General features: G+C 40.7%; 1 protein-coding gene across 1 annotated transcript in view; it reads right to left on the bottom strand.

The window, feature by feature from the left end:
* Positions 1-669: 669 nt before the first annotated feature.
* Positions 670-11,920, bottom strand: part of LOC109972084 (uncharacterized protein C11orf53 homolog) — a 21,770-nt gene continuing 10,519 nt past the window's right edge. The window contains exons 6-10 of the mRNA XM_020620722.1: positions 8,233-8,641; positions 3,150-3,247; positions 2,806-2,830; positions 1,712-2,025; positions 670-1,020 (exon numbers count right to left, since the gene is read on the bottom strand). Of these exons, the coding sequence (XP_020476378.1) occupies positions 670-1,020; positions 1,712-2,025; positions 2,806-2,830; positions 3,150-3,247; positions 8,233-8,641 (1,197 nt within the window). The remainder of the gene's footprint in view (positions 1,021-1,711; positions 2,026-2,805; positions 2,831-3,149; positions 3,248-8,232; positions 8,642-11,920) is intronic.

The following is an 11,920-nucleotide window of genomic DNA, read 5'->3' as shown; positions in this document are numbered from 1 at the left end:
CCTCATTATTACCTCATGATCTCATTGTCCTCGCTGGTAGCATAGCTGCCTTCTATGTACATTATATATATTTTATAATTCAGCAATGGAAACCATTTGAGAACTGCCTCCAAAAGGTTGAATTGAAAGAGCAAGTTGAGTACTTTCTACTTCAAGCAATTCAATGACAAATACAGACAGGTGACAAAATAAAGGAAAATCCAGCATCAAGTGTATTAATAAGGGGTTGGGCCACCACGTGGTGCCAGAACAGCTTCAGTGCACCTTATACTGTGACAGTAAACTATGAACCTGGAGCATTTACTGATTAACTTGACCATGACTTAGCAGAAAGCTACAAGCTGTGAGTCCAGTTGTCTCTACACCTCATTCTGCTTTCTGTGTATGGATGTTTAGCACAAGAACAAAAACATGGTGGTGAGTTTAACACATTTTTATTAGTATAACAAGTGATGTGTATGAAAATACATTTAATTAGTAAAAAAAACCCACAGATGTAAAAATATATGCCTTTTCATCCATTCAGCATTCATATTCACTCCAACAAAGCAGAGGCCAGTCAGACCACACTGAAATGCAAATGGCAACTTCAAGGAAACAGCCCTACTAAGTATTCCATTTGAATCATATTTACAGTCAGAAGACTAAACAATACTGTTGAAGGTCTCATCATAGTACATTATAGCACATTTCAGAGCTCATATGCAAATCCCTCTTGAAATAGTTGTCTTCCACAGGACATGCATATGAATAGTCTGTGGGGTTGTAGTAAGGTGTGTATTCAGGAGCAGAGAAGCTCTCCTGCTGGCCTGACCAGCAGTAGGGCAGGGAGAAACAGTCCTGGAGGTTGAAGTGCTGGTAGTGGAAGTCCTCTGAGGTGAAGCCATGGAAGCTGGACTCCATCCTGGTGGGCGAGTCATAGCAGGAGGAAGAGGAGGAGGAGAAAGAGTCCTGTGGCGAGTAGCTGCTCTGATCCATGGTGCTGAGGAGTTTCAGTGACTCTGATGAGGAACAGGGAGCCTGACAGAAAAGAAGACAGGGAGGATGGTGAGAATTAAATTTAACATGAGTTTGCAAATGTGTCATGGGACATCAAAGTGACACTAGACCACAGGCTCACCAGGGACTTCTGTGAGTGGTGCTGTTGTTTCAGTGCTCAGTGTGAATTGGGCTAATTACTGCTTTCATTATTAAAGCTAATGGAATCATTTTGCTCCACTAATCATGTCTTTAGGTCTAAACTGACTAGTTTGGCTTATGTAAGTTTTCTTTACTTGCCATTATGTACTTACACTGGATTATTTTGTCAAGCAAAACAGTTCTGATTACAAGCAAAACAAAAGTAGCTGCTCCACAGGCCTCACAATTACACAGTAATTACTACATTCTGGATTCAGCCCGTGACACAAGTCTCTGCTAAGGGCAAACAGCCAGCACTCTATCCCAAAACCATATAATTTGATGTTGCCTGGGGTGTTAGACAAAGTTCCTTATTTTAATAACACTGTAATTTAATGCTTTTACCAGTCTCTTAAACCACTTTTCAGCACAGTAGTAATAGTTCCGTTTTAGGTACAGTCTTGCCCTTAATTGTTTCTTAGAAACTGAAATTATAATTATCATAATCATTGAATAATAATTTATACTGCATATCTGCCGAAAACCCCCCACTGTAAACAAAGTTTGGTCCGTGACAGTGGGAGAAGCCTACCATCTCATGGCCGTAATAGTCCGCATCTGAGGAGAGTCCATGGCACCAGGGCAGCGGGAAGGTGGGCGGAGGAGGAAGGGATGCGGTGTAGCTGCCGCCGCCGATGCTGTTGTTGTTATTGACACTGTAGCCGTTGCTCGGCAACATCATGTCCCCAGTTTGCTGCTGGATCTGGTTTAATGTCCCCCCCTGCATTTGAATGGAGCACGAGCTGTTTGGGACCGGGAACGCGGCGGTGCGCAGCTGGAGGGCTCGCGCGTCACAGGTGCTCGCGCCCTCTTCGGGAATGGGGAGAGGAGGGTCCACATAGCGACCTGACAAAATGCAATATGAAGAAAGTGATTAAAATATCCAAAAGAAATCTTAGAGACAAAATCGTAGCATAGGCTACAGGTTAAATTGCCTGTAGGCTCCACACCAAAGTTAGAAAAAGAGACCGCTCTTATCTTTGTTGCATTTCAAATGAAAAGTTGTTAATATTCCTGTAATCCCAACCTACCGAAATACAGAGTAGGTTTGTAAAGAAGAAGATATTTATATCCTCAAGAGCGTTTTCAAAAATTGTTCAGGGTAGTTTCTGCATGATAGCAGAGCACAGGAAGACCTTTAAATAGGACTGTAAGTTCAGAGAGTGATGTCATGACACCATCAGCCAACACATTTGAATGTAGCCTTGAAAGGACCCTGCACGTTTAGAATGAAGTTGCAAATTGTTTGGAGTTGCGTTCCAAGCAGATTTTTTCTGAATTGGTGGTCATCGTGTTCCTGGCTCTGGGGCCTCAGGGTACTGGTTGCATATGTTTTTACTGTGCTTCTGTCAGATTAGTCCAACTTCAGTACATGCTTTAGTTGTCTCGCTGCAACCAGTGGTGATTTTTTTCAGCATCTTTTTAAACATGGGGATGGTGTTTAGCCATATGGCTGGAATTTTAATTTGGATCATTACAAGGTCCATGAAAATTTTGACTTAAACTTCCAAATTGTAGGCATTGCAAATATGTTGTCTGCGATTGTTATAAGCCAGGGTGTAATCTGTAAAGCTTTAATGGATTTGTTTAACTTGTGACTTGGCTTTTACAGCTGGGTAAACTTACTTGGGAATGTGGATCCGCAAATATCCTGAATATGCACACAAGCCTGGGATATCCGTCCACCAGGAAGAAAAGAAAAGATAGGAGGAGAAATGGCAAGACAGGATTATTATTTCATCTGAATATTTGGACTTCTTGTTGCAATATTTAAAATTTTATTGTCTTTCAGTCTGTGTCTATTGGAATGAGTGTGCTTATGACTTTATTAGAATGTTTTCTGCTGAACGGCAGTCAATCATTCACAGAGGCACTTTATTGCCTTTCATTGCTTTTTCTCCTTCCTTGTCTGTCTGAAACGGTTGAGTGATAATAAGGATGCAATGGGGTTCGGCGGAATAAAGATTTACCGTTTTAACTTTTTTGCTGTTGGCCTCTCGGGCTCTGCGCCTCTGCAGCAGTTCTTTGACAGTGATCTTCACTCGGACGCCCTGGTACACTTTCTTATCTGCATGAAAACAGCATGTCACTCATGTTTATGAAACACTCTACACTGGACAACAGCAAACAATGAATCCTCTCCTCTCCACCCAGCACGGCTCTGCACCCCTCCTCTTCCCTCCTCCTTCACTTGAAGCCCACAGTGTTTCTTCCTCAGATTCAAGAAATAAAAATACAACACTTCGCATTTTTTCCTCAATAAGTTGCAGTCTCTCCATTTAGCGATATGTCGCTACATTGTCCTAAGTCCCAATAAACTGTTGAATTTAAAATGTTTAGGCTGGAAAACTGTGGTAACATTATTATAATAATAAACAAATTGTTTGGAATACAGTTTCCTATGTGTAGCGTTTCAGTGCGCAAAGTTTTGACCGGACATTTGGCGCGTAAAGGCGCATGATAAGCGCTCAGTGCGCGTTGTTCCGCTTGTCTCGACCCCAGAGCCCCCCACTGCTCACGGTCAGGACTCCCTCGTTACTGCACTGCACCGCCCGGCGTTTCCTATTACGTCTGAAGTGAACACCTTTACCTACAGCGTGTGTTTAGCGCTCCCGAGCCTCCCCGCCCAGACAGGAACAAAGGAAAATGCCACAAATGCGCTACCGTAAGTATGTATTTCTGATCATAAGCGTACGTATAATAGACATAATAGTGGGATGCAAACTCAGGTCGATCTAAAGTTCGAAATGCTTGTAGCATCATTTGATAACGTTGGATGAAGGCGCTCGGAACGACCGCGTAAAGAGCACAATGAGGTGACAAGAGTCTGCAAAGCGATCGGTGACTACAATATAAAACCTCTCTTAGTAAACGCGCTGTGAAGTTGATGATTTGAACTAACTGTTTATAGGAGTTGATTACAAAGTAAATCAGCCTCCTAACTACTCATAAAAACCGTCCACTCTTTATGCTTTTTAGCCCCACGCTACCGGTGTCCGGCCATTTAGTAAAAGGTCGGTCTGGGCTTCTGTTTGGTGAGATCGCGGTTGTCTTGTTAAAAATGTCGATAGTAATTTCAACCGTGTGGTGTATAATTCAGACCCAAGATCTAATTCAGATCCCAAATCTGCTCCAATCTCTGTTAATGTATTCAAATCACCCAGTCCTTATCCTGGATATAGGACAATGAAAATGCTGTGGCCGTATTTTGGCCATATTTTTTCTATAGGTGAAACTTGATTAAAGTACCCAGAGAGAACGCCTCGTATAGGTTCACGTAAGTTAGGCCTAAAGGCATAACTTAAAGCACTCAGGAGTGGCGAGCTGGTTGGAAAAAGGTGATTTGATAAGAGATGAAGCCTCGGCTGCGAAACCTCATCTGATAAATATTCATACAGCTAAATGCTACTTCATGATTTGTCTTAAATGCAGCAAATAGTGGTCCAAAATCACACAACAGACACATCCCACTCTAACACGGTTACTCATAACGTCCTGTTCCGCACAAGCAGCCCGGGAAGAAAAAGGCTGAAATGCTATCTCCAGTTATTAATCTTAATTAATAAAATGTCGTTGGAAAGGTCAATATACACGTTCTCGCGGGTGTCAGTAAGGATAAGTCGGCGTAAATATAAAATAATATAAATAAATAATAACCCAAAGTCGGTAAAGCTGTATATGAGTGTTTGAATGGAAAATTGGACTGTCCTGATCCACCTATCAACTAGGAAACTTTAATCAGTATAAGCTTAATTTTACTGCTGGTTATTATATAAATGGTTTGAATATGTGATGAAATGAACATCTACAGGAACAACCTAAACATTTACATGTTATGCAGGTGTGCTTTTAAATGTGCCAATAAACATCCCATTTTTCTCTTTTCTAACAGGTGAATATACTACAAAATGATTTCCAGAAGGAAATCCGATGTGAAACTCACCAGACATGATGGGGGAGATGAAGAGAAGCTCTCTGGAGAAGACCTGTGGGACTCCACAACGTCCTTTGCTGCCTCAGCAAAATGGCCAAGAACGAAATTTGTGCAAAAATCTTCAAAAATCTCAACACAAATGTCTTACAGTAGAGTCAGGGCATACAACAATATTGTAATATACCTGGGAACATATTAGTTTGAGATTTTCTCCCTCCATGCCTACTATTTAAAACCCCTAGAACTCAATGATTTGACAATGATTTGATTGCGCGTTACTTTCAATTTGAATATTCAGAGGCAACTGACAAATATCGATTTTTCAATAAAAATGACTACGCATAGACATTGTATAAGGTCCACTGTAATGTAATATATTAACATTTTACACTTTGGCCAAAAGAAACCATACTTTTAGTAATTTTATCCTCCTTTTGCAATATTAGAGCATCACAGCCCTTCATTAAGCACTGCAGCAATGGGTGCGTCTTTTTGCGCAACTTCAGCACCGCAATTTACCTTATATCTGCGATCACACGTTTACTTAGGTCACTGCATATCAACAATGCATTAAAACATTTTAAAACTTTTATTCAAAGAAAAAAAAAACACATAATAGTGGGAATAAGTGGGCGTGGCAAAAGGCAGTAGCCATCTTTGGCGTCGCAGGCCTTGAACCTCTCTAACAAGTGTTCTGCGAGCTCACACCTGCTGAAGACTGCTGCGAGAAGACTACATCTCTTAGTGTTTACGACATTAACTTATAGACACTTTGAATCCTTAAAAAATATTCCAATATAATGAAGATATTTCCAGTGAAAATCCACAGCCAGTAACATATTCACATCAGCCTATGTAAAACACTGCAATAAACGTTTAGCTCATATGATAAGTGATTAAATTATTAGTAATTACAAGATATACAAACATTGTATATATTTTAAATGTGCCCCATTCAGCCAGCTGTAAATGTCTGGAGCAGTTTGGGCTCTCAAACTGGTCAAAGCTTTTTCAATAAATCACAGTATTATCATTATGAACATAATTAGGCCCATCACAACTATTTTATTTACAACTAGCCTATCATCATCATCGTTAGTTGCAGTAACTGTTGTAGCAGAGGCAGTACACCCACTCTTTAAAGAAAATGTACCATCATGGCCCATACTATAAGTTTATGTATCATATTCACCCCTTTAAAAGCCTTATTTAGTCATCTCAAGCACTTTTTATCACGTTCCCTCTTCACCACATTACACCCACAAGACTTCTTCATCCCTGTTCTGTGGTCTCCATCACATCCATGCTGTTTTTCCTCTTCTAGCAGCTCAGAGGCTCTGCCCTTTCTGCTGCAGCAGCGGTGCAGGGGCTTCACCTAGTGGTCACAACTGGGAACCTCTCCAGCCCCACTGACCTGCACCCCCAACTGTTGGACAGGATGAACTGGCCAATATTACAGTCTTCTGTCATGTTTATAGCAACTTTTATTCTTGACAGCTCACAGTTACAATTCCACACATGCTGATGAAGGGCTATATCTAAATACCTTTTGTGTAATACTTCATTTTAACCCCCCATTATTTGCATTTGGTACAGCATCTTACAGAGTAGCTGTAAATACATACAAGGACATACAGTATATGCATTTAATATTGGCTTTGTTAATGACTATAAGCAATTAATTAATGCTTAAATATGCAGTGTATAGTTTTAATCAAATCTAGCCATATGACTTCAAATAAATTTATAATTTAAAATTTTTAATTTGCCTGTGAATGATTTGAATGTGTATATACACAGTTAATAATAAACTAATTGTAACGCAATGTAAAAGTAATTGGTCTTTTAAAAACTCTAAATCCATATTAGGTTATTACAATTAAATTTCACATTTCAATTAATGCTTTTGGAAACAATAAAATTTTGGTCAGCAGACTAGACATATTTTATTTGGATAGTCATGTCCATAATAAAGCATGAGTGATTCACAGATGTTTGAAATAAAACAAAGCAGCTCATTTTAGTGATGGAACAGTGATGACTCAAATGTTTTTATGACTAAAAAACCGAAGCTGAAGATTTGTTTGCTCCAAGCTATAAGGTCTCGGATAGTGTGTTTCTGATTGTGTAAATCATTGATTAAGTATTTATATAGTGTATTCTGAATGATAAATAGAGGGGGTTAAGGTGAAATGTTTCCAGCTGTGGACCCAGCAAGGACCCACAGGTGTTAGACTGGGTTGGGAGCTGGTGACTGTGAAGGTCATCGCATATGATTCACATCATTTTCATACACATCAGACCGTCTGGTGACCCTTCGTGTCCAGCGGATGGAGGCACCGTCATCCTGGATGAGACCATTCATTTCTTCAGGGTTTTTCTTTCCTTTTTCACACATCTGTAGTTCTAGACTAAGTGCTGTCTAGGACCTTGAATAGGAGCCATGTGCCAAAGCAACTAGCCTTTTCTTTGATGCTGGACATTTGAACCATTCATTAGTTGCTTTTAGCGAAGTATCTTGGCTTCTGTCCTCATGTGGTAACCAGTCAAAATGTGACTCCAGGTGGTGTCCTGTTTGATATAGACTTGATTGTTTATTTGTTTACTGTACATTTTACAGAATCATAATCTCCATATGTTCAGTTTAGTTGAGCTGCTCCACAACCTTACTCCATAGCTACAGGTAACTGAAGAAGCATGTCGTGTGGTGCAAGAGCCCTGCTGGGTCTTAAATCTAACATAGCCACTGCAAAGCCTCATTTCATCGTGACAATGGCAGTTATATTCTATTAACTCTATTACATCACTACATCACTTTCATTTTTCAGTTTTAAGGCTTATCTTGAGTTATGCTTTACTGATCAAGTCCATACTTTCCACTTGTTTTTATAAAAATCAAACAAAAATGATACATTTTTACACAATTAAGTAGGAACTTCTGATCAGATTAGGCTGTAATATGGGCACCTTAGTGCTTTTAAAATGCACTGAAATTGTCCTATCAACACTACATCTCAGTGAATTTTCTTCCAAGTGCTTATTGAGGTTATTGTTTAAACTTCTATCTTCCTTTAAATTCTGAAGCTCGGGCCTGTCATCCAGTCAGTAGGGCCTCCTACTCTCATAGGGCAACCAGGAGCTTACTCCATCCTCTTTAGCCCAGGAGGCGTGAGCCTCACCACTCAGTGGGAGGCCGGCATGGCTCTCGGCCTCCTCTGTCACCATCTTGGACACTGGGTCACTGATGCTGCTGCTCATGTAGGGAGGGCAGGTGAAGGAGGAGGAGGGGATAGGAGGAGGATAGGAGCTAGTGGTGGTTAGAGCATGGTAGTGGGCATCCTCCAGAGACTGCAGGGTGTAGGGCTGGCTGCTGGAGGAACCTCGGCTAGAGGCACGGTACTGGGAAGGGCTACCAGGGGGTTCAGGGCTGGGCATGGAAGGTGGAACACTGATGGGGGCCAGGCTGTCCGGACAGAGAGCCTCCACCTGGGATACTGGCTCTGGTACTGACTGCTCCCATGCGTCTCTCTGAAGCAGGAAGACAAGAGAGGAAAGGATGCATCAATCATATATTTCCTGAACATCCACTATCAAAATCAAGTTCATCACATGGCAGGAGTTCTTTGTAATGATGTGAATGAATATTTGACTTCAGCTCATTTAAACCATTCTCTAATTGACTATATTTCCCAGAATGTCTAGAAAAAATCAGCAAAGAGCATTCATGTTGACTTTAATTACATTTCTCAAGTTTGGATTTTAATTGCTAAGTTAAGTCAAATTGTGAGCACTTTTCTGCTTCCTCATAGTGGTAATATGCCAATATCTTTGGTTTTATTTTTCCATATTTTAAAATATCAGTCTCTAAACTGTCTGTCTCTGCCACAGTACAATAGAGGCGAATGGAATTCTGCTTGTAATGCTTACATGACTGAAACATTACATTTCAAATTTCAACAGCAGAAACAGTGTCCCTGTTACTTTCATCCACCAACATAACAGCATTAGTTTTATAGACACTTTTTCTTTGGTAGAGGTTCAAGATAAAAAGTTCAAATTTCAATGTATTAATTTATAAAAACATGGACATTCAAGTGACATTTAAGAAATAAGTTTCCACGATCTGTTCAGAGTAAGTACTTGTGTATGAAAAAGACAAATTACAATTGAATTTGATGATTGGTGTTTTTCATTGCTTTACAATGAAATGACATTCACCTTTGTTGTGTTAGGGTAGAAGAAACAAACTTAGAGGCAGAGATTTGATAATAGAAATGTATCAAATGTCAGTGCAAAAACACTCAATGGGAAATAGGTTGCTTGTAATGACCTACAGAGAATTATCACCTGAATCTGCAGCTTGTCTCAGCTCCACTGAGCTTTATTGAGACTTCCTGTCTATTGTTTAGCTGTACTGTGTCAGCGGGCAGCAGTTTACAGTGAAAAAGCTCAAGAAAACCCCCTGTGCTCAGCAGCAAACCGTAGACAAACAAAGAGACTTGCTATTGACCATGTTTGAGTGTTAGTTTCCTCAGGAGTTTAGACCAGAGCTAAAAGTGATAGATCAGGTGGCCACAAACACAGCTCCACATAAATGCTACTGTCCTCCAGCTCCACATCAATGTTAGTATGTGAGTTCTATCTTTTTTTATATGAACAGACCTTTTAATTTTTTTCTAGGTAAAATGAAAAACAGCCTATTAAATCCCTAAATCAGAGGTTTTCTCAAACTCAGTGAGCTGTCATCAAATGTGGCTATGGTCATACTCCAAGTCAACAGCCCTGGGACAGATTTTGAGCAGGGCATGCGCTTTCTGTAAATTAGCATCCATATATGTGAAACATTGCCTCTGCTAAAGTGTCTGCTGCTTGATAAGAAGCCAAAGAAAAAGAAATGGCATTGTACCTGTCCAGTTTTTTTTTCATTTTGTTGACTCAAAATGTTAATGACAGGTTTGAAGTTTCCACATTTTACTATCACACAAATACAGCATCCTGTTTCTGTCTAGGAGGCTAGGCACAGATGTAAAGCAATAACAAACCAACCGGGTGGCAATTTAAAAGAAAAACCTTATGGGAGTAGCCTCTTCCAGGACAACAGTGCCCCCATCCACATAATAAAAGGGCTCACTGAATGGTTGGATGAGGGTGAAGATGATGCAAATTGTATGCTGTGACCTTCACAGTCACCAGATCTCAACCAAGTTGAACACCTATGGAAAATTTCAGACTGACACATCAGACAGCGTCTCCACCACCATCATCCAAACACCAAATGAGTGTTTTGGAAGAATGGGCTCATCCCTCCAGTAGTTGGGCTGCCAGTGGCCACCAGAACAGCTTTAGTGTGCCTTGGCATTGATTCTATCACTTTATCATAGTTTTTCCTTTGGTGTGTCCCCTGTCTGTAGTTGGTGAGCAGCTGGAGAAATGAGTTGCAGTCAAATGATGGAAGATTTGGATTTGAAAAGTCAAGTGGAGTTATTCTGTGAATGCCATTGATTTTCTTTACGAGCTGGTTTGGTAAAAACCCTTGCGGTCCTGTGACACTAGGTTTAAAGGACAGGTTCACACATTTTCAAGGCTATCTTAAAATAGTTAGTTTGGCTATATGAACACTGAAACTGGTTTTTCTGTACTAGCCAGCAGAGTAACACAAAGACTCAGAAAGATACCCACTTCATTTGTTAAACTTGGATTGCTGAAAGCTCATACTAATGCCACCTGAAGTTGGGAATATATTTCACACAGAATCAGCGCTATTATTGTGGACTCACTTGGCACACACTCACTTGTTTAACAGTTTGTATAGTTTGTGATTTCACAACCCATACGTGTGATAATATGCAACAGCTGTATTGATGCATGTAGCCACGGAGTGTTACTGGCTTAACAGCATCTTCTCTTACTGGATAAATGACACTGGAAACTGTGAAACATTGCTGAGACATGTTCGAGGTGGGACGCTTAGTATTGGAAAGCCCAGCAGTGATCCCTGGTGGACAAAAACCATTAATGACAATTGGGGAGTGGCAGCTGTTTTCACTTAGACGCAAAGATTGAGCATGGTTACTGTAGGTGGGTGGGGGGGGGTGGGGGGGGATTTATCCATTTTCCGTCTCCATGTGTGGTTTGTTTTGACAGAACCTAACACGTACGATGCCAGCAGATCAGTCATCAGTTCAGCTATAGTATTTAGAAAAGAAATGGCCCTGAAAAGACAATGAGAGTTCAGTAAGAAAAAAAAGAAACTGTTGGATGAGGCTGGAGCATCGCTTGCAGGTACACTATATTGCCAAAAGCATTCACTCACGCATCCAAATCATTGAATTCAGGTGTTCCAACCACTTCCATGGTTACAAGTGTATATAATCAAGCACCTAGGCATGCAAACCATTTCTACAAACATTTGTGAAAGAATGGGTCGCTCTCAGGAGCTCAGTGAACTCCAGCATGGTACCGTGATAGGATGCCACCTGTGCAATAAGTCCAGTTGTGAAATTTCCTCGTTACTAAATATTCCACAGTCAAATGTTAGTGGTATTATAACAAAGTGGAAGTGATTGGGAACAACAGCAACTCAGCCATGAAGTGGTAGACCACGTAAAATCACAGAGCGGGGTCAGCGGATGCTGAGACGCATAGTGCACAGAGGTCACCAACTTTCTGCAGAGTCAATAGCTATAGACCTCCAAACTTCATGTGGCCTTCAGATTAGCTCAGGTCGAACCGATCGACATCTTTGGACATTACTGACCTGATGGAGGACATTACAAGTGCTATGGATGAGAAGAAATACACGATGGG

Source organism: Monopterus albus, unplaced genomic scaffold (assembly GCF_001952655.1).
Source record: "Monopterus albus unplaced genomic scaffold, M_albus_1.0 scaffold246.1, whole genome shotgun sequence".
Classification (NCBI taxonomy): Eukaryota; Metazoa; Chordata; class Actinopteri; order Synbranchiformes; family Synbranchidae; genus Monopterus; species Monopterus albus.
The sequence above is the reverse complement of the archived record's forward strand: the minus strand, read 5'-3'. Positions and strand labels throughout refer to the sequence as shown.